The sequence below is a fragment of the Stegastes partitus genome, unplaced genomic scaffold (genome assembly GCF_000690725.1).
Source record: "Stegastes partitus isolate 25-593 unplaced genomic scaffold, Stegastes_partitus-1.0.2 Scaffold53, whole genome shotgun sequence".
Lineage (NCBI taxonomy): Eukaryota > Metazoa > Chordata > Actinopteri > Pomacentridae > Stegastes > Stegastes partitus.
The window spans coordinates 468844-492449 of record NW_007577784.1 but is presented as its reverse complement, the minus strand read 5'-3'; the positions used below and the strand labels follow the sequence as shown (position 1 = coordinate 492449).

The window sequence follows — 23606 nt, the reverse complement described above, 5'->3', positions numbered from 1 at the left end:
ATTAGCCTTTTTGTTTTTGTGTGCAGCATAAAGGGACTACATCTGTAATTTAGTCATACAATTTTGTGTTGCATAATCAAAATCAGAATCAGCTTTAATGGCCGAGTATGTACACAACATACAAGGAATTTGGTTTCAGCTCTCGGTGTCGCCCCAGGAATGAGCAAGGAATAATAGAGGAATAATTAAAAATAAAGTAAAATAACTATAGAAAGAAGAAAAAAACCATACAGACAAAATAAAATAAATCAGAATAATAAATAAAATATGACAACAAATATATACAATAATTTACACATCTGAGCAGAAAAAATATATGTACAGAGATAATAAACAGACTAATGATAATAAACTGAATCTTGAATCATTGTCGGTAAAATTCCTGCATTGAAAATGTCACACAAGCAGAAGCAGCATCTGCAAAATGTGCTAAAAAGTATGAAAAATGAAAAAACAAAAGTCATCCAAGGTGGATTTTGATTTAACTATTTGATTTGTTGCTGGTAGTTTAATCTATAACAGTGTTCAATGTTTTTAATTTAAAATCTTAATCTGTGTCTGTCAGATAATACAGTGGAATTAAAAGTACAATAAATTATGAAACATAGTGAAGTAAATGTAAAAAGTAGCAAAAAATGTCCTTAATTCAGTACTTGAGTAGACGTACTTTATTATATTTTACCTCTGGGTATAGATCGCTGGTTAGGTTAAATGGGAACGGTCTCGTGTTTGTACATAATATAATTTAATTAAATGGCTTATTTTTGGCAAATTTGGCAACAAGACGTAGAGAAATGATCCTATTTTGCAGCAATATTGTGATTTTAAGCTTCCATTTTAACAGCACTTGATCAACTCAGTGACCATCAGAAACTTTAAAAAACCCTCAATTCTATGTTTGTACACTTTCTGTCTGTGATAAATGGAGTCATTTCAGGGAATATTTCACAGATAACATGCCGTCCTAACCCGCCGGTGAGGTTTGGCGTTCAGAGGGTTAACACTGGGGGGGAATTATTTTTATTCATTATTTATCTATTTATTTTATTTACCCGTCCATTTGTGCTGCGGCGTCTGTTTTCTTTGGTGCAAAAAACCTGCACAATAGTTTATTTCATAAGCCCCTCATTGAACAGAGCTGAACTGAAACGGGGACCGTACATGTGTGTGTGTGCTGCTAGTGTTGTATTTTTAACACAGGTATCCTTCAACATGACTAATTACATGAGGGTGACCTGCACATGGACACGCACACGTATGCACACACACCTCTCCTACCCCCCTCTCTCTCTCTCCCCCCCTTCGCCAGCCAGCTGCTCTGTTTTGTTAACATCGGCAGTTTTCGGTTCCTCACACACACACACACACACACACACACACACACACTCACACACCAGCCATATCTATTCATACAATCCATGGAGACATGCAATCCATGGAGACGATTCATGTAGCGAGAGAATAAACGAGTGCAGGAGCAGATAACGAATGAACCTGAGCCAGGGCTGGTGTGTTACTGTAATGAGGCCAGGGACGGCTTTGTGCTCACCTTGTACTTTTTACACCTCCTCCCCTCCCCTCTCCTTTTTCTACTCTTGTCACCTCCCCTCCCTTCCTTGTCCCCTCTCCTCCTCCTCTCCACACCTCTCCTCTCCCTCTTATCTCCTCTTTGGTTAAACTCTCCTTCCCTCTGCTGTCCTTGTGCTCTCTCATACCTTCTCCCGTGTTCTCCTGCCTCTCCTCCTCGTTTCCCTCTTCGCCTCCCCGTCGCCGTCCTCGCGTCCCTGCTAATCCCCTCTCCTCCTTTCCTAATGCTACTCCTCTCGCTTTCCCCTTATCGGCTCTTTAGCCGTCCTCCGCTTGCATCCAGCCGACTTCCTCCNCTGTTCACCTCCACTTCCTCCCAAACACTTCAGTGCAACATGAGGTCGTCTCACATCCTTGAATTGGAACAAAAAAAAAAAAAGCTGCTTAAAGCGATTCTGACAGAAATTACAACCTACGTTTTAAAAGAAAGGCTTGTTAACTTTGTTCACCTGTGTGTGGAAAACAACAACAGATCAACTTCAGAGTGGAGTGGAGAAAAGTTCAGACTGCATCATAAGTGTGTGTGTGTGTGTGTGTGTGTGTCTCAAGCCCCATTGCCCGTATGGGATGGTCGAGCCCCGTCTACCAAATCCAGTGTGTCAGCGAGCAAATTGGAAATGCCAATTTCACTTTACACCGCCCCGTATCTTATCTCTCCCTTACCCTCATCCCACCACTTAGCTCATGTGTAAATGAATAAGCTCCTCTCGCACACATCCCGCCGTTCGATTTCTGACTCCCTTCACCTCTCCGACCACCTCCTCTCCTCATCCTTCAGCTGCCCCGTCTTCTCTCCGTCCTCGTCTCCATTTCCTCCCCCCCCCATTGCCCGTTCAGCTGTAACCCATCTGTTATTTCTCTATGTGTATTTATGAAATATGTCTGTTTTGGCGGCTGTGGATTTATGCATGCGCGCGTTCCGGGGTCTGTCTGCGACGAACAAGTCGGGTTGAATCACTATGCAAATGAAACAATATCTCATACAATTCTCAATTTGCATTGAATCCATTATGAATCAACAATTTCTCTCACGCTCCTTGTCTCCCTGTTTTCTCTCTCTGTCGCAGTACGACTACGAGGGCGGCGACATCAGCGACCTGCCGGTTGACCTCTCGGTGGTGTGGAATGGAAACTTTGTCATCGACAACCCCTTCAACATTCAAGGTATAACGCCATCTTTTCCTCTTTTTTTTTTTTTTTTTTTTTGCAATCCCTCCTCCTCTGTTCTCATCCCGTCGCACAAAATATGAATCGGCCCTTCTTGTTTATTTGCCCGTAATGGCTTTCCGCGCAGCCACGGAAACCGTCGAGCAGCTTTTTCACCCCCTTCGTAAGAAATGTGTAATTTCATTTTTGACAGCCGTCAGGGAGAAAAGGTGAAAGTGTACCATCCGTTTGCAAAAACACCATTCTTGTCTCGGGGATAAAAAAAAAAAAAAAAGAGGAGCAGGGGGGAGTGATTGATGGATAGCGATGATAACAAACAAACATCCAACACAGAAATTAATAGGGATGGATGTTAGAGAGGAAGATAAACAAATTGAGAAAGCAATAGGCAGTGGAAGGGATGAAGAGCAAGAGCGATGGGTGGATGACAGGTTGATAAATGCACTGTGTAATGGCGGGGGGTAGATGTGAATAAAGGGACCGATAAAGAAAAACAGAAAGCGACACGGAGGGATGGCATTTATTATTTTTAATCGCTATTTGTGCATGAAGTGGAAAACAATTACCAATTCTAAATTCTTTATCAAGTGTAATATATTGGGTGGTGGAGGCTAATGATTTTAGACGTCCCATTACACAAGATAATATAAGTCTTTCTCTCCACTGTGTCATACAGTCCTTTTTGCTCCGGAGTCAGATGAACTAACTCCTTTCCTATATATTGTTTTTCTGTCCTAAAATTTTCATCTCACATCCGTTGTGTTGCATCCGACCTCGTTTTCAGTTCATTTTGCAGATTGCTGGGAAATTAGTTCCTCGCTGGTCATGACCTAATTCCTGTTGTTTTAGTTGAAAATGTGCTCTTTAAGGTTTTTTTTGCTGTGTTTAGCATGTGCAGAGAAGTATTGTAGCTGTCACAACACAACCAGTAATCCCACGTTTTTATGCAATCTAGTAGATGCATCCTGCGCTGTGAATTTGTGCTGTAGATTTGATGGATGTTTTCTAATCTGACAAGCGCTGAACTGAGCAACACGGTTAGCAAACGGTCTATTCTGTGTTGTGGTGTCAGCTTAACATTAATGTCTTCAGTGGAGCATTTATATTTACTACTTCCCTTATCGTACATTTGTCTTTAAAGATGTTGGGGAGACTTCAGTTCTGCCCACATGCAGCCAGCGTCCCTGCCTCGGTGCGTCAAAACACCTTCAAACTTCACGCTGCACTTCCTCGAGATCCTCTCACTTATTAGCGAGACAAAGATGAATTTATGCCTCCGCCAACGAGCGAGGCTCCGGTTTACGTCAGCGCCTGCATCTGTCAGACTTGACCTCTGACCTCGTGGGTATGAGACGTTATCACTTCATCATCTCATCCCCTTAGACGTCGGAGAGAAATTTCGTCATAATTAGCGTTTGAGTTGTGGCCAGAGGTCTTTTCGTTTGACCTTTGACCTTCGACCGCCCAAATCAGTTCGTCTTTGAGCTCAAATGAATGCTCGTTCCAGATTTAAACTGTTATTCCTTTCGGGCATTCAAGAGATTCCCCCGTCCTCCCTCCGCTGCTAACGTTTATATATTTCCTCATCAGTAAGAGCTGCCTCTGCTTCATAAGCAGCAGTAAGACCTGGAGATAAAAGTACTGACATCTAAATGCAAAAGAATTATTAAGAGAGAAAAGCATTAAAAGTTGGTCAAGTCCACATACAGCAGGAATTAGGAGAAACATCCACGGTCAGTGTGTACCCTCTGCAGCTGTATTTTGTTTGTTTGCTTTAAAAGCTCTCATGCATATATGATTCTCAAATGTTAATCTGACTATTATTAGTAATAATAAAACAAAACTGTCAGTTGGAATGACTTCTTGAGATTGAAGTGCTAAGAGTGCTTCGATATCTGTTTTGTTTGGTGCTTCGTCACAAAAATGACATTCCCATACAGCTAAACTGCATTCTCAATTGTGCTATGAGGGAAACCAATTTTCTTATGGAATCTGTGTTAGAAGATGAAGGCATAAGCTTAGCCACCTGACGTCCACCCAGCAGGCTGGAGTTCCCATGTGGGACCCTTATTTTTAGACTTTTTGTCATTAATTTTCAGTTTTTGCTCATTTTGTGGCTCGATTTAAATGACGTGGTTATGTGTGGAAAAGTGTCCCACATTGGCTTTCACAGTGATAACGACATGCTAAAAGCTCGTTTAAGTTTTGGCACCAAAGTTGCTTGGCTACGTTTAGGAAAATATGTTTTGAGTTCCAATACGACCCTTTACATGTTGCATATCGTTTATATGCTGATGATACCCGGCTCTACTTTTCGTTCAAACCTGCAGACTCCTTGACTGCCGTAATGCTATCGGGTTCAGGACGGCAGAAAACTGTCTGCAGCGGTAGAACCAGGCGGAGGTTCTGGCTTTTGCTCCACAAAAGGTTGTCGCTGTGATTATGCTAAATATTTGGCATCTTTCCACTGCTGCTCACTCAAACCTACGTAATTTAATATTTGATAAATCCTTGTCATTTGACACCACTGTGAGCAACCTGACCTGCAAGACTACTGATCAGATCCAATAGACGCTCCCATATGAACCCAAAACTAGAATCCCTCCACTGGCTCCATGTCACATATAGGATCCAGTTCAAATTCTAGTTGTTCCTTACAGAGTGTTATACAGTCTGGCTCCTGCTTATGTTGCTGAGCTACTTCGTCCAAATGTGCTAAATTTGTTGCCTGTCCCTGCACCCCTTACGGTCTGCTGAGTCTCAGGTGTCCTCTAAAAGCCAGCTGAAGACTCACCTGTTTAATCAGGCATTTGAATAATTTGTATGCACTCGCCCTGTATTTGTGTTTTTTTTTAAAAATGTTTTTTAAGTATTGTGCAGTTTTCTTGCACTTTTAACTCCATGACACATGTAGTCACTCTATTTATTTCATGTTCTCCTGTAGCTTTTGTGAAGCACTTTGTGACCCTTGTTGGTGAAAAGCGCTTTATAAATACATTTTACTTACTTATTTACTTTAAGTACATGTAAGCAGGTGTAAAATTTATTATGCAAATTCAAACTTTCAACCAATCAGACGGACTTTTCTTTCGCTAAAACATTCACAACTGATAATCCAGGACAGTCCACCGGGAAGTGTCCCTGGATACTGGAAGTTTGCAGAATGACTCACTTCTAGTTGGTTAATTTTGTGTTTTCTTTCAGTTAGACTCCAAACTGAACTTCTACAATTAATGGAAAGATAAACAGTTTTTGGTTTTCACGTTGTTTTGCCCGAATATACATTTAACAATGACGATAGAGAGTGAAAAAAAACCCACAGGACGACAAAAACTACATAAATGGGAAACATGTGGCGTTAAAATAAACCAGAATTATCCTTTAAAGTTAACGTAGAAAGGCTGGAAATGGGACTGAGATGCAGCTCCTACTGTTTGGGGTTCCTCCTTATGTTCTACCACCCAACAGCACCTCCAAATCCCCAGATTTCCTCCAGCTCACTGTTTGGGTTTTGAAAATAAACACGGTTCAGTCGTGAGCTGTGAGGAATTTAGTGGGATTTTTTATTGTTTTTTGGTAAATGATGGAAAGACTGTATATAACAGGTTGTTTGGGCAACTTTGAATAAAAGTTAGAACAGGGTTTGTGACACCTCTTATTCCAGATGTGAGGTTTTTATGCAGCAAAGTCGTCCAGATAACTCTGGAAACAGGCCCCGGGGACGTCTGCCACAGCGAGCGCCTCGCATGTGACAGCGTGGTGTTGAGCTCTGAGAGTGTGAAATCCACTGATCTAAGGCGCAGTGTGTGTGTGTGTGTGTGTGTGTGTGTGTGTTGTTATGACTATGAGCAGGTCGTACTTGCCACTTGACTTTCTACGTGCCACAGAATTTACAGCACTGATGGTATGCTCCTGAAAACAAGTCAAAGGCGGACTTTCTGGGGCAGCTGACGGGGTTGTGGACGAGCAATTAGTGTGAATGAAGAACCCCGTCAGTGATGATTCTGTGCTGAAGCCACACAGAACACCCATTCTGATTAAACAAGTTCAACGCGACGCTCAGTGTTAAAGGTCTAATGCGCTTTAAAAACACGTATTATGAAAGTGTCCTCAGTCATACAAATCTCATAAAGGCCCTCTCCTCCTTTTCTCCTCCTTTCTTCCCTCCATCCTCTCATTAATCCGTCCCCGTCTTTTTGCTTTCTGCATTATCCGTCTGAGGCGGCGCCGCTCCGCGCTGGCCCGGCTTTGCCCTGGTGTAAAGTGGAGATGTTAATGTTAATTAAATCATTCATTTGGTTCAGATTAATTAGCGTCGCGCTACTTTTAAGCCGAGCCGTGGCTAATCAGATTAGGCCCGAGCCGAGGGCCGAGGCGGGCAGATGGATACGAGAAAAGAAGCTCGCTTTGAAGTCCGGCAGCCGCCGTCTGTCTGCCGGAGAGTGGGAGGAAGGAGGAGATCCTTCCGCGCTCTGATGCTCTGTTTTTCACTTGTTTTCCACTTCACCTCCTTTCAAATCTGTTTAACTGGTGTGACGGCAAACAAACCTGCCTGCAGGTTGTGGCAACGGAGCGTCGGCTGAGATAATTATGACGGCGATTAGCAGATGACAAAGCAAGAATCAAAAAAAAAAAAAGAAGAGAAGAAGAAGGAAGCACTTGCCGCTACTTCCTGCTCTCCTGTTTGCACGTGGCTCCGTCTTCTGTTTGCTTTCTGCTGGTTCTTCCACCACTCTCAGTTGTTTGACGTCTCTTCCCTTTCATATCTCTCGCTCGCTTTTTTCCTGCCTCCGTCTTGTTTTCCGTGATTCTCGGGGCCTCGCGGGGCCACGCCATCTTTAAATTCATAACAATCCTTGTTGCTGTTTTGTTAACAAGCGTAGCTAAAATTTTATCCTCCCCGCTTCCTTTCATCTCCCTCTCCTCCAACTTCTCAGGTGTTTGAGGTTTCATTTATTTATTTATCTATTTATTTATTCTTTTTTTTTTTTTTTTTTTAACTTTTAATGACTTTTTCCACTCTGCAGAGTTGAGGGAATGGTTTCTTACACAACAAATTATCAATTCCCTATTGGCGTTAGAAGACATTACCTGTTGAATTAATTTCTGTGATATCCCTCTAGGTGGCTTGTTCATTTTTTATTTTTTTTATTTCCTCCCCCCTCTATTTATCTGTGGAAACAGTTATTTTCTCATCGTCACAGCCTCGGAGTGGTAATAATCACCTACTGAAGGTTTGAGGTGTTACGTGGGTGATTAACATTCATTTATGCTGCTCCTCTGCTCTCTCTCAGGCTCACAGACACATAAACTCTTGATTACTTTTTTTTCGTACCACCGTTGCCTTATTTCAAATTAACAAGTTACGAAACTTTGTGTTTCACCCAAAACATTCTTACAAGCAGGATGAATGTAAAGTTTTCTCAATGCAGAAGCCTCGTCAGAGGCCGACATCGTCACATAGATTTGATTTTAATGACACAGAAAGCTTGACGGCCCACTGAGGACAACTAGAAGACTCCATAGTTGGCTACGTTCATCTAATCTGCTTTAAATTTGGTATTTTTGCCGTGAGACATTCATTTTCAGGTTCTGTCTCTTGTTTTCTGCCACCAACGAGAGGAAGCCTGAAAGCCATTTCTATATGAGAAAACGTGTTTTCTTCACACAGAGCAAAGTGTGAACATGTGGCGTTTCCTATAATAGCATGACAGAGTGCAACAAACACTGTGCCTTCATCAGCTAAAGGTACATAAACAAACACACCGACCTCACAGATCTGATAAACTGCAGTTTTCATAGAAACACAACTTAACTGCAGTAAAGACAAAGTCTGTACCAGAGGGCTGTACGACCAAGTGAGATCAGTGGGTTATGGAGGTATGTTGAGTTTAAAGTCAGAGTTTTCAGTGTCATGAAGGTGGCTCTCTTTCATCTTGCTAGATCTCCATGGTAACTGATGCTGTGGAGCTAACCTGGTCCGTTAGAGTTTAGGATTTAAATCGGCTGGAAAGAGCATCTCCCTTTAACCAGATCATTTACTATTATTTATGAGCGATACAGAGTCTCAGCTGAAGGAATGTGTTTTATCTGCTAACATGTTAACTTGTGTGCTATTAATATCACTGAATGAAGCCGTGTAGTTACAGCATCACACACTGTATACGTTGCCATGGGAACCAGACATGTATTTACTCGGTGATGCAGAAATCACATAAATATGTTTTTATGTTTTGCTCTAATTTGCTGTCAAGTCCGTTTACTCTGCTGGTACTGCAGCTGATTAGAGAACTGATTCTTCTACTGGTAGTTATTACTGAGAATATTCAATAATTAATTTTGCTTTTATTGGGCCAGAAATTAAACTGATATCCTGCATTATGGGACAGTGTCGGACCTGAATGCACGTCTACATAATATCAGGTTTAAATATATGAAGTTTAACTTTAATATGCAGCTGTCAGTTGGGAATAATCAGCTGCATCAGTAAAATATTATATATTAACATGTTTAACAGTTTTCTACAAGCATTCCTGTCGCTTTTTATCGTGATAATTTTTTTATATTCCACATTGATCTCTATTAAATCAACGTGTTGACTGAAGCAGCTGCACACGATCAGTTCATTTAGTGCAGAAGAAGTCACGTGACGCGTTGAACGCCTCCTTTTATGCGAACAGAGTCTGAAGCAGGAAGTCTGAGTTGACAGAGGAAGTTGAAAAAACCACCTTCCTGAAGCTCATCATCCCTGATTGCAGCTTTTCGTCGAGCCGGCTCACACAAAGAAAGCTCGGCTTTGTCAAACTTGCTTCGTAGTTCAGCCCTCAGGCCAGATGAAGGAGACTCACCAATTATAAATGTTTAGACGAAACAATAACACGAGCTGAAGTTTGTCGCTTCCAGCTGTTTTTAGGCATCTTTCCTCAGAGTTTATTAAATTCCTGAAGCGTCAGACACCAGCAGGATCCATATGAGAACCTCCAAAGAGAGCGAGTTGCAGCTCAGGGCACATTACTCGTTACATGCTGGCTATCGTCAGGCTGTATGTTTGGAAAGGTCTGACCTCATTACTAAAATCTATTAAAGTAGATGCATCCTCATAACAACGCATAGGACGTGGCAACAAGCGAGTGTAGTTAGATAAGTTATCATTATAATCGGACAGAATGTTTTCGTGTATTTTCCAGCAGCCCAGACAGCAGGTTGGGTCTGAGCATCATTAGTTATTTATGGTGGCTATTGTGTCATGAGACTTTACGGGTTAACTGTCTCTCCTCACCAGCACCAGCCTCTCTTCTTTTTGGCTATTTAAAAAGTCGCTCAGCCACTTCTCCAACATCACAGATGCTCCGGCCGTACATAAATGAATCCCACTCACATTTAAGTTCGCAAGTAATGTGCGCTTTGGAGAAAAAAAAACACTGCTGTTCACCCCCTCAAGCGCTGATATAATTTCATCCTCTAGAGCGGCTCGTTGACGGGAATTGTTTGCACGAGCACAGTCGCTCTCTCACACCCTCTCTCCTGCTCTCTCCACCAGCTCACCTGTACAAGTGCAGGGCGCTGAGGGACAGCTGCGGCATGTGCCTGAAGGCCGACCCCAGGTTCGAATGTGGCTGGTGCGTCCAGGACAGGAAGTGCTCCCTGAGGCAGGAGTGCACCGGAGGAGGGAACTCCCACCTCCCCCTGCAGCTGGCTGAAGGCGGAGGGTGGATGCACGCCACGTCTGGAAACAGCCGCTGCACCCACCCCAAGATCACCAAGGTAAGGGGTGTCTGCTGCGTACGTGGGCGACGAGGCCACCCGACATACATAGTCTCAATCGAGAGACAAATAGAAGCGACTATAAATACCTATTATTATTATTATTAGCCTATATTGGTAAATGGTCTGGACTTATGTAGCGCTTTTTTCAACCTTAGTGGTACTCAAAGCGCTTTACAATGTGTTTATCATTCACCCATTCACACAAACATTCATACACCAATGGCGACAGAACTGCCATGCAAGGTGCTGTCTGCCATTGGGAGCAGCTTTGGGTTCAGTGTCTTGCCCAAGGACACTTCAACTGTGGAGGGCTGGGGGATCAAACCAGCAACCTTGCAATTAGAGGGCAACCGCTCTATCATCTGAGCTGCAGCAGCCCAGATTATTTATTGTTGCGTTCTATCGCTTCCTCTCCATCTGTTATCCTTCTATCCCCACCTCCCCATCCCCACTCTTAACCCAACCAGTCGAGGCAGATCGCCGCATTTCCTGACCCTGGTTCTGTCTGAGGTTTTTTCCCCCCTCCCATTGAGGTTTTAAGTTAATTCCGCCGTTACCGACCTCTTGCTCAGAGAGAGTCCAAAGGCAACTTTGGATTGTTGGCTTCTCTGTTTAAAATTCATAAAGTCTTCACCTGACTATGTGAAGTGCTGTGAGATGATGTGTTGTGAGCTGTGCTATGTAAGTAAAATTTAATTGAACTGAATTGACCAATAAATTCATACTTTTAAATAACAAACAGAACTGAAATCAAAAGTTCCTCCGAGAATTCAAATTCATGGACATCTTATATCATTGGGTTCAATTTGACTCCACCTCCAGAAAAACATCATAGTTAAAATTGTTACGCAAGTTTATGTGTAAATAGCCCTTTAAATAAAACTTATTTAGAGACGTTAACCACTGAATGGGGTTAAATTGACCACGAAGATAATAAGAGGCTTAAGGCCCCCATGTGGGATATGATGGACGGAGATCTAATATTAAAAACAAACCTGCAGACTGCAAAAGAAGCTTGGCTGTAAAAATAGTTTTTTTCAAAATTCTGGTCTTACAATAGGTGGAAACCATTAACTGTTCTGCTTTACTGCTTCAGTTATTCACGTTGACTTGTTACATGTAATTTTAAATCAAAATGCAAACACCTTATGACAGTGATTTTGCATTAGATTGATGCTAACGTCTGTGTTTCTGAGGCTGCATAAATCAACACAGAGATGCATCACACCGCTGCTTAGAGAGGAAGTAAAAAAAGAAAACATCCGCAGTCGACAACAACCGAAAGAAACTCTTTTGATCAAAACTGTCTCCGATGATACAGTTCTAAAATCACCTGCAAAGACGAGCAGCGCGGCGTCTTTGAGCGCCGCATCATAATCTCATCAACTCGTGAAGACTGTAATGTCACCTGTGGAGATCCAAGGCTGGTAAACCTTGATACGCCGTTGCGTCAGCTCTCTTTGTTGAAGCCCCCGTGGTCACGAAAGCCCTACGTGTCCTGAACCTAGAATGAAAGCTGCTCTATTTTAATGTGTTGCTATTAAAACACACACACACACATGTTGAGACCTTGTGCCTGCCCTTGGCACAGAAATGGTATTATTACTCACTGTTACATCAAACTGCTACTCCAGAGACAAAGACGCGTTGAAGTTTGTTTGGCTTTGATTCTTTTTTTAAACCGTCTTATAGGTATGTTCGGGGTTTTTTTCTTTCTTTCTTTTGTGTGTGTGTCACTGTCTGCCTCTGTAGTGATGTGGGAGGATGTGAGGGGCCAAAATCCATCACTGGTCCGTTACTGATCTCACATTCATTCAAGTCCTTTTAATTAATTTTTTATCTGTGGATCATTTTCCTGTTCCCTTTTTTACCTGAACTCTCAGTTGGTATCTAAGTTAAGAGAAACGGTCCTCGGCTGTTACGTAATCAGAAAAACTTTGCTGCCCATCAGAAGGCGAATGATCGTCTACAAACAGGAGGAGATGCTAATTCCTGATGCGTTTGAACTATTAATATCTGGTGATATTGATCAGACAATCTGCCACCTCGCAGTACTCCCATTTGTTTTAAGAGAAATAAATATTAAAGCCGTTGTTGTGAACACAGACAAGACTATTTCTTGCAGTTCTTCTAGTTCCTGCACAACTTGTCCCGTCCTTAAGAATCTCTGAGTGTTTTGCTGAAATATGCATCTGCTTCTTAATGCTGTGTGTGTGTGTGATGTAAAGCTGACCAATCCGTGTGCATATGCTCATGCTCCACGCGTATGCAGACGCCGACAGCGTGTTCGTTACGCGTCCTCGTAAATGCATGCAGTTTTATGAAGACGAGAGTGCATATCTTTGTTTCTGCATTCGCGTGAGTGTGTACGTACGCAAGGGCGCGACAAGGGGAAACGAGAGTAAGAGTGATGCGCTTCTATATTATGATAAAACTTTGAGTGACTGGGTGTAATAAATGTCTAACAAGATACGAAAGTAGAAAGTAAAAGACACCTTGATATGGGGACAATAGCAGACGTCTCCGTTCTTTTGATTCATGGATTCGTTTCCCTCAGTTTAGTTTATATAACCTTCCGGGCCGAGGTAATAACTTTTAGAACTTTATTTATTGTGCCGGTACGCGTGTCAGCCCCTGGACTTTTCACTTAAAGGTCGTTTTGTTGACTTCGGCTGGGTAATTAAAACAGACGCAGGAAGTAGTAAACCAGGTGTTTTAACGAGGTAATCACATAATACGTGACGGTTAGATTTCCTTGAATCTGCCCACATGAGCAATCATGGTATCATGTCATTTACGGAAATGTGTAAAGGTCTCCAAGCATGTCTCCTATCCAAATAATAATAATAATAATAATAATAATAATAATAATAATACATCCAAGCTGCTGCTGAGCTTTTTGAGGCCGAAAATGCAAAAAAAATTGCCTTGAATTGTAAAAGCTTCAGCTGGTCTCACAGCACCAGCTCCATGTAAACCTTCAAAAGTCCAGTTGCTTCATTAAGAGAAGGATTAAGGCTCAGTTTAGGTCAAAGATCTCCAACTCTGGTCCTCATGAGCTACTGTCCTGCAGGTTTTAGATGTTTCCATACTGCAGCGCCCTGACTCTAATGAATGGATCATTAACAGACTTGTGTAGAACTTGACAACAAGCTGTTGGAGATCCATTCATGTGAGTCAGGTGTGTTGCAGTACGGAAACGCCTAAAACCTGCAGGACAGTAGCTCACAAGGACCGGAGCTGGAGATCCCTGGTTTAGGTCATAGTTAATGTGTGTTGTGTTGTTTCCATAATGGTGCAGGACTTTATATTTGCAGAACAAAACAAACCCATAGTAAGTAAAAATGTGATGGTATCAAGACTCTGACCCCCTTGTGTTCCCCCTTCAAGTATTTGAACATAATTAAGCTTCTACAACATTTATTTGATTCCTGCATTCCTTAGCAGAACCCTCAAACTTTTTTCTGATTACATAAAAAGAACTTTATTCTGGTTTTTAGCAGCTGCTGGCCTCATTTCCTTTATTGGTTACCACTCAGACCACAGCCAGATTTCCATGTTCCTGAGCACTCACACCCATAGTTGTGCAGAAGCCAGATTACCGATCAGTCGGAAACCGCTGCTCTAATACTTGTGATTTGACATGGCTGCTATGTGGTTGGGACGACTATATAAAGGCCACAGAGTGGCGCCCCGCTACTTTACCTGCAGTGGATTAGTGGTCAGTGGTATTCAAAGAACTGGCCAAACAAAGGAAGAAAGACGTAATAAGATTAAGTGAATTTATGTTTCAGTCATGCTATATGGCACACTGACATAAAGCAACACTGCAAATATAATGGAGACGTTGTTTTCCAGCTGTGATTGCAAAATAATGGACACAGCGGAGGCGAATTCCTGCTTTTCTCTGCAGAGCCGCCTCGCCTGTGCAGCCTCAGTGTGGCTGAAAGTGATGTCACAGCAGCTGGATACGTACAGTAAGTCATTAGTGGTCGGTTAGAGCAAAAATTCAAACCTTCCTACCGCACAAAACGGCTAACAAGGACTGCAGACTGAATAATGGAGCAGTCGCACAATTGCCATTCAGGCCGAATATCAGGCTATTAGCTAATCATCTCCGGGATTCAGTGATTAGTGGTTAGTCGCTGGAGGAGACCGTGTTATACTAGAACACATCCTCAAGCGTTTGCGGTCCTCGTGTCGGTCGAGCCCGTGATCAGTTTGGTGGCTCGTGTCGAACAATTATACCCGCTGTTCGTTTGCGCTTATGTCTTAAGGCTTGCTATTTTGCGCTTAAACGTGGTTCTCTCGTATCAGATTACGATCTTAAACCGCCGGAATCACTCGAGGTCCGTTCGGAGCTTTAGGGCATGTGTACTTTGCATAACCCAGGAAGCGGCGGTTGAATGTAGTGGTGTTGTGTCAAATCACTGCAACATGAGTCCAAAGCTGCTTGAGGTCCCATTTCCACACTGTGGCGTCTCTGCATGCCCACAGGCTCAGCGAGCACTGGTTATCGTGTTATGTGGTGCCATACTTTTTATACTTCCAAGATTTTTCTGAGGTTCCGATGGAAATTCACTCTCCTAAGTCAGAGGAATATTATAATGGTACACGACCATTACATTCATTCATTCCAAGCTGCTAATGGGTATAATGGTCTGGATCCGTCTCCTGTGCCACAATGGTCATATTTCAAATTCATAACTTAGCATCCGAACACAGTTCATCCGAGGCAGTGTTGCTTATTTAAAGTCTCCTTCCTTCGTGACGTCTATACTTCCTGGAACAATGAGGCACCGGTCCACATTCCTGCTTTACATATGGAGTTATTTTCCCATCTTTAATCCAGAGGACGGTCTTTCAATTTTATTTTTGCATTCAGACTTTGTAATGCGTTCCCTCGAAATCCTGCCAGTCTCTCAGATAGCGCTTCTGCTGGTGCAAATCTGCACTCAGCATGGTTTTAAGGTATTTTGAGATTGCCTGTTCTCTGGAACTAATCATGCTGAGTGCATGCAGTGGCAGTTTCCACAGACAATACTCCAGCAGCTTCCTTTGTATATACTATTTGGTTGACTATCAAATAATAGTAATAAGAAGAAAAATAAAGCAACCATGAACACCAAGATCAGTTGGGTGACAGTTGTTATAAATTACTACATGCACATACACTCTTGTTTGTAGGTCATAGTCCAGGTTTTGCATTGGAAACCCAGTCTGTATCAATGCCTTACTAATAAAGCTATCACATGGAAATGCCGAACCACATACACAATGTCAATTACATGTCAAGGCTGAACAGTAGGGTATTTGTCCTTTTGTCAAATTAAGAAATTTAATTTAGATTTACTATATTAAAAAATGCAGGATATTCCAAATCTGCCAAGCTTCTGCACCCTGAAGTGCTGTTTTGGTATATCCACAGGCCTTCATGGTGCCATCTTTAAATATCATGTATTGCCAACTGCTTTTCCACTAATGCAGCCCCTTATCCCGACAGCCCCACCTCTGAGCGTCACTGTCAGGATTATGCATTTACGATGGGAGCCATGAGCAGGTTTGTAGAAGCCAATAATGTTATAACAGCCGATAACATAACAACGGCCGATTGCGTGATAAATTTGCACTTTTTAAAATGCGATTGGCCAATAACATAAGAAGTTATTGTGTTATTGGCCAAAAGGTATTTTCGGTTCAGGACTTTTATTACAGGGCTGCAGGGTGGTGCAGTTGGTAGCACTGTTGCCTCGCAGCAAGAAGGTCGCCGGTTCGCGTACCAGTGGGGGCACTGTGATAGACTGGTTACCTGTCCAGGGTGTGCCCTGCCTTCGCCCTAAGTCGGCTGGGATAGACTCCAGCCCCCCGATGACCCTAGTGAGGATTAAGCGGTGTATAGATAATGGATGGATGGACTTTTATTACATTATCGGCCAGTTATTACTTTATTGGGGTTCACGCCAAATATGCTGGAACCCATCTGAAACTAACAAAGTCATCTTGGTCTCATCTGACCAAAGAATGTGCGCACAATATTCACCAATCTTCTGGTTTTGTGACTAAGAGGTTGCAATTTGAAATTATTGACCTTTTAGTCCACATGGGATGTACTCACTTTATACTGGACTCTGTGGGTGTAGCATCGCTTTACCACAACTATGTGTAAAAGCTGGATTTTGCAGGGATTCAGACAGACTATTTCCTATGATTCCATTAGTTATAAGAGCGGTTGTCGTACAGGAATGGACGCCAGCCAACATGTATGTCCTATAGAGCTACTGCCGTCCCCGTATACCTCTGAAATATGCTTCACGTATCGCCGGCGGCTTCGCACATTAGGCGTGAAAATACTTTTGCACCGAAACCGTTTTGTTCCAACGTTACATATGTGCTTGTAGGATCTGCATAAAGTGTCCTAAAGCTGTTGTTGCTATCGTCTGGTGCCTATTACAGTATGCGTGCTTATGGTGTGATAGTATATATATTCCCATAGCCGTCCCTGGCCCCTTTCTAAATGCCCCCCTCAGATAATGACAGTAATCCCTTTAACAGCACTCTTCTTTCTTTCTCTGTTGCCTCTCTGTCTGTGGCTCTGCCAGTGTTTATATCCCAGGGCTTGGTGGCTAGCTGATATTGTGTTTTGTGGTATCATAGCGTCATTCTTCCAAAACCATCTGAAGGCCCATTTCCACACCCTGACATCTGTTGTCCATATCGTACCCTAGAGCTTGATGGCTACTCGCTCTGGTCAGTGTTTACCAGCTATTGTGTTTGTGGAACCAAAGTGCTGAGGCTCTGCTGGCGCCTGAGGTTCCAACGTGAGTCAGCTTCCAAATAGTAGGAAGAGAGAGAGTCCAGACCGCTCTGTCTCTCTCTCTCTTACTGCCTCTCTCTTTGTATTTTAATTCAACTTACTCCAGTTACTGTGTTGTTTTACAGATTAGTGTCTCTGGCAGAGTGTCAGCTTTCAAACCCCCAAATACAACCCGTTGCCATTCAGGTGAATTAATTTGGTTTTATGATTATTTTTCTTCAACACATAATAGCTGTTTGCTGCCTTTAGTGCTGTGGTTACTGGTGACGGCGTGTGAGTGTTAGTCGCTGTTACTGGTCTGTTGTGGGCAGAGAGGGGTTGTCCCAGTATTTCCAATGGCCAATACATTTGGATGGGAACCAGGCATGGTTTAGCAACAGCAGCAAAGCAGGGTTCTGTCATTTCTGTGGTAACCTACCAAGGACAGGGTGCTCGTTGGCCACCTGAGGTTTGCCTAACGATGCTGACCGTCGCTTCTTCATCCACATCACATCCAGTATTTGGCCTTCTGAAATTGGCTTTTCCTGCCTGACATTACCCCTAATGTCCCAAATGAAGTAGTCTGACTCTGTGGATGTAGACGTCTGGTTCAGACCTGCAATTTCACGCAACCGTCTCTGTTCTTCTGTTATCTGCATCTCCAAATCCTCGGAATCGAATTCTTTGGATGCTATGATAACGTCTGCAAATTTTGCAGGGGCACCGTTGCTACATCCTGGGCTTGGCAGCACCCAAAACAACTGTGATTGGTTTAAATTAGGGGTGGGACTTTAACGTGTTAATTACGATTAATTACGTACAACAAAAATACTGTGTTAAAAAAAATTTGTCGCTGGGGCGCCGCTATAGCCCACCTGGTTGAGCTGGCATCCCATGTACAGGGCTACAGTCCCGATGTGGAGGTCATGGGTTCGAATCCCGCTCATGACCCGTTCCCACATGTCCTCCCCCTACTCTTCTCCCCCCACTTTCCTGTCTCTCTGTCACTGATCTATCAAATATAGACACAAAGGCCAAAAAAATAACTTAAAAAAAATAATAATTAATCGCTATCCAGCTAGTGCTAACAGCTCCGGCGGTTTCTGTGCTCGCTGCTTTGCATTCAGGTGGTACCGTCAGCTTAATGTGCTTCGGTGGGATGCAAATTCTTTTTTGCAAAAGTTGCACAAAACCACGCTCTTGTCAAAGCTTCCATCAGGCAGTTTGTTAAAATGAAACTTTCCCTCCATCATCAAGCACTTTCATCGGATTCTTCCGTGGTTGTTGTTGTTAGCGTAGCGCTGACGCATCTTGTGCATCAGTGTGATCGGTGGACCATGAAGTTATGCACTGACAAACGTTCCGTGCATTATTTTTTTTTTAACGCGTTATTGTTGTTGTAATTAATTTATCGTAATTAATTCTTTAAAGTATATTAGGGGTGGGACTTCAACGTGTTATTTATGTGTTAATTAACACGTTAAAGTCCCACCCCAAGTTTGAATAGATACAAACGCGACTGCTAAAGGTCTGTGTTAGCCTCTCCAGCTAAGATTACTGAATGATACCAACTTCTCATGTTTGGACGTGTCAAGGGTTGAACCTCACTCTACGTACAACGAAGGCAGAGGATCTGTTTTCCGGTTTAACCGACAAATGGTGCGGGTGAGCGTTCCACTGATTATATCTGTTTCCAACAAAGCCGCCCCACTCTAACTCTGTTTTTTTTAAAAAATCATCCTACAAAATACATTTTAAAAAACAATAAAAATTCCCCAGTGCTTAGGCCTGGCAAGCCGCTGGGCTTACAATACACTGGCAGAAACCCTGCATATTAATGTGTCTCTTTGTAGTATAGCGTAAGGCTGCCAAAGGTATTTTGTTGTTTTTTTTCTCCCGACATGCAATAGCTTCCAAAATGTGGTTTGTCTGGCAATCTGTCATTCCATTATTTGGTAGCTTACTGGCAAGATAAGGATCAGGTTCATTTAAAAGAATCATTAGGTAATTATACTGAATTTGAGAAGATTAAGTATCCATATGTGTATATTTTATTTATTTATTTCCTGATAAAAACATATTTTAAAAGGAGTCTGATGGCATAAGTTTTTGTTTGTAGAAGCACGAGGTGATTCTGGTGATTTATTTTTTTCGGGTATTGGCACTGGGAGTTCCCAAAGTCTGCAGTATTCAAATTTCTACTCTCCTCGTATGTTTCGGTGTACACGAGGCTTTAACCTTTTCCTCGTTCATTTTTTATGATTCACTGACTTTGTTGCTGCCGGCTTTCCAGGCAAAGCTGTTAATTTGTAAATTTATATTCAGGTCTTTCTTCTTTTTTTTTTTCTAACATATTTTCTTTCATTGTTTCCATCTCGGTTTAAATTTTCGATTTAATTACTTGCATTTGAGCCTTTTCATTTATTTACTCTTCTCAATGCTAAGCTTCTCTTTTAATGTGCGACTAATTGAATGTGTGTGAGTAACGTTATGCACGATGAAGTTGCGAGTACAGGCAGTCGTATGTACAAACCTTTGGGTTAACTTCAGGTGGAGAAAGTTATGAGTCAAATTATTTGGGTTCTGACATCAGCTCTGCCTAAACTTGAAAAAGGCTTGGAGGTAGTCACAGATGACGATTGGGGCAACTCAGCTCTTCTTTGCTTTGCTTTAATATTTGCATTAGTATGACACAACATACATAGTAGCACAAAAGCAGTCGTAGCAGCAGCAGGTTGATAACCTTTAAACACACAACATAACACCAGTTATTGGTTTAAACAGTTCAAAGAAAATAAACAACTTAAATGCAATAACATTTCTTCCGCCACATAGCATCACTATTATCAAATTAAAACCAGGAGTTAAATCAAAATTGAATCTTAAATTGCTAAACAGTCATACCAATAGCGTTTCTGTAGGTCCTCCACACTGCTGATTATCAGTCACCTGACCTTTCAGCTCAGCGCTGCCCTCAACTGTCACATTACAAGACTTGCTTTGGTACAAGATTATATTAACACAAGAAAAAATGAATAAATAAATACTCGTTTTACTTTTAACTCAACATTATGAGTTACATGGATCAGGCAGTTTACTATGAACCATGAACAAGAAAGAAGATGGCTGACAATGTAAACAATGAAAGAATTAGTCAAGCGGCAGCAATTCTAATAAATAGTATTTTAACATCAACGGGCGCGAGCAGTACTAGTCAATTACGTCCAGCCTGATCCACGCATGCTGCTGTCGGCACTCCGGGTTGTAGCACCGCCTCTTCCGGCACATTATTACCTCTCACACACATACATCGGAGTTCTCATTCTAACTAGTGTCAGCATGCACATACACAACCTCTCACATACATCAATGTTTTCACTCATTTAAGTGCATATAAGTTGATTTGTGTGTGTGTATGTGTGGGCTTTTAGTAGCATGCATGTGCCTCTTTCACTAGTTTGTATGTGAGATGTTGCTCGTGTGTTTATGTGAGAGTTGATTTTATGTGTATGTGCAGGTGATTATGGTCGTTTATGCATGATTTCAGAAGAGTAGGTAAGAGGTAAACATGCATTTTGTCCTATACGGCCCCTCATATTATGGTATGTGAGGAGAATGTATGTGTTTATGAGGAAAATGCATGTGTGTAAGAGTCCAAATATGTATGTGTGTGAGGAGAATATATGTAAGTAAGAGTTAAAATGTGTGCATGTGTGAGTGTGAGAATGAGTTATGGCCTTTACGACCCCTCATAGAAAGTCTTCTTCCTTTAACTGTGGTGCTTCCCTTGAGCAAGGCATCCAATTGTGCTGCTCGTTGACAATCGCACTTTTCTAAGGCGAGGTGTAAAAACTTTGGATCTCATGCTGTGTGAAACTTTCTCATCTCATGAGTCGAGGAAGACAAACTGGTTCATCCCCCAAAACTAGTCCACGCTGCTGAAATCTCCATTCGTCAAGGTCTGTTGTTCGGTGCTGTCTGTGCTATAATAATAATAACAACAACACTATGCCTCCATAATGTTGCTTTTCTTTTTTTTTTTCCTGCTCTGTCTGCTCAGCCAAGCACTGCAGGAGAACAGGGCAATGGACAGATTACACATAATTACCTCATGATGCTTGTTAGGGATTAGGCTGGTGTGTGTGCGTGTCCTCGCTAGCAGTGTGTGCGTTTGTGACAACCGCCGTCCATCAGTCACCATATTTGTTTTGTCACACCACACCTGTCCCCGTTACGCACCATAATCTGGCTAGATAAATCACATTACGGGCCGTCGACGCGGCTGAGCGTCGCGCCGCCGCCGCCGCGGCCCCCCCCCGTCAATGAAGCCAAGCCGCGTAATAAGTTTCAATTAAACGGAGACGACGCCGCTTTTGGTTCTTTTTTTTGCCCTCTCTTTGTCTCGGAGGTGATTTCTCTTCATTAAAAAACTTGAATCAACAGATACGGGCGATTCTGAATGGAGTGTTTGTGTGCAACAGTGTCGAGGACTTCAGACTGCTCGAATGAGGTCACGACACCAAATAATGGATTCATTTTGTGACCTTAATGTGATTGTATGTGTTTATTTATGCAATACACAGTGTAAATAACTTCTTTTTTCCCCCTTTCTGCCGCCTGTTCCTTCGTCCTCTCGTCGGGTCCAGTTGTTCCCCGAGACGGGGCCTCGTCAGGGCGGAACCAGGGTGACCATCCTGGGGGAGAACCTGGGTCTGCAGTTCAGAGACATCCAGATGGGCGTCCGGTTGGGGAAGGTGCCCTGTGTGCCTCTGGAGGAGGAGTACGTGAGCGCTGAGAGGTGGGTGAAGGAAAAAAAGGCACAGAGACATATCTGTGCTCACAAAGCCCAGAAAACACAGATGGATGCATTTGCAGACAGATATAAAAAAATAAAAAAAACACATCCACAGAGACAGCACCTCTCTCATCCCGACCAATCAAACGCGAGGAGGAGGAGGGGAAAAAAAACGTTTCTGTGTAGGTGCAACCTCATTCAGCAGCTGAAAAGATAGTGACATCAGGTTCTCTTTCTTTTTCTTTTTTTTTTCCCTGCAAATTCCATCTGCCGTTCCCCTCCATTACTCCCTACATATGCTCTTTCCTTTATTTTTTCTCATCCCTCCATCCTGACATTTACTCCTCTGCAGGGTCCTACACGGCTGAGGAATTGAGTTCACGCAGATCAAACAATCTCTCTGTAGTGCAGTTAGTTGGGAAATGATGCATGTTGAGATAGAGGGCATCTCTATTCAAATATTACACACACATCAGTTATTCTGCACATTATTCCTGACACCCCCTGCACCATTTCCCGGTCGCATTCCTCCCTTTCTTTGTTCTTTCCTTTTGCCACTTTTTTTTTTTAGATTGAGATCTATTGTGCGAGATGTTTTTTTGGTGCAGTGTGCAAACTGACCGTCCGCCGCTTCCTGCTGCGTCTAAAGCATACAGGTGCTGCAGTGTTCGTCCTAACGGTGGATGTTATTCTGTGGTTCGTGGCCCGTTCACGCCCTTGTTTTGTCATATTTCAAACTATGAATATGTGCATCAAGGAGCGTCATTTCTCCGTCTACAGGATCGTGTGCCTGCTGAACGACGCCACCGGCTACAGAGTCCAGGAGGCTCAGGTGGAGGTGTGCGTGAGAGACTGCGTCAACGACTACAGAGCGCTGTCGCCGAGGCCCTTCACCTTCGTGGTAAGGACCTGCATATTCTTCAAAGGGGTTCTGTTAGATTTGTCGTGCTGCCAGGTATGTGACGAGCTGAGGCGTCCCCTGTCGCTGAGGTGACGCAATAGCCGAGTGCTTGGCGCGATGTCACGAGTGCAAACGCCCTCGAGCAGCGAATCCCCGGTTCAGTTCCCAGTCGGTGCGAACCTTCACTGCATGTCATTCACCTGCTCTCTCTTTCTTTCTCCAGACTTCCTGTCTCTCAAACTATCCGATTCAACCCCAGAAATGTTCTTTAAAAGCTCCCCAGTACCTGAGCAAAGCAGTTAAATGAAGCTAAATTCAAATACTAATCGCCATAAACATAAAGAGACCGAAAATGCACTGACGAAACATTTAAGCAAACACATATTGACAGCTGACGTAAAAAGGACTTCTCCTCTGTCAGTTTTAGAATATTTACATGTTGACCAGAAAACGACCAGCGACTCAAACTGTTTCATCAGATGTTTAAAAGTTTCACTTAAACTGCCTTGAAAGCAACTAAAGTAAAGCTGCATACGCACACAACACTCCTACGGGTTTCAATCGCTTTTTTAATTTAATGTAAATGTCAAATCAAA

General features: G+C 42.7%; 1 protein-coding gene across 1 annotated transcript in view; it reads left to right on the top strand.

The window, feature by feature from the left end:
• Window positions 1-23606, top strand: part of LOC103352827 (plexin-A1-like) — a 271387-nt gene that overhangs the window by 154703 nt on the left and 93078 nt on the right. The window contains 4 exon segments of the mRNA XM_008275498.1: window positions 2655-2751; window positions 10295-10518; window positions 21961-22112; window positions 22890-23010. Of these exon segments, the coding sequence (XP_008273720.1) occupies window positions 2655-2751; window positions 10295-10518; window positions 21961-22112; window positions 22890-23010 (594 nt within the window).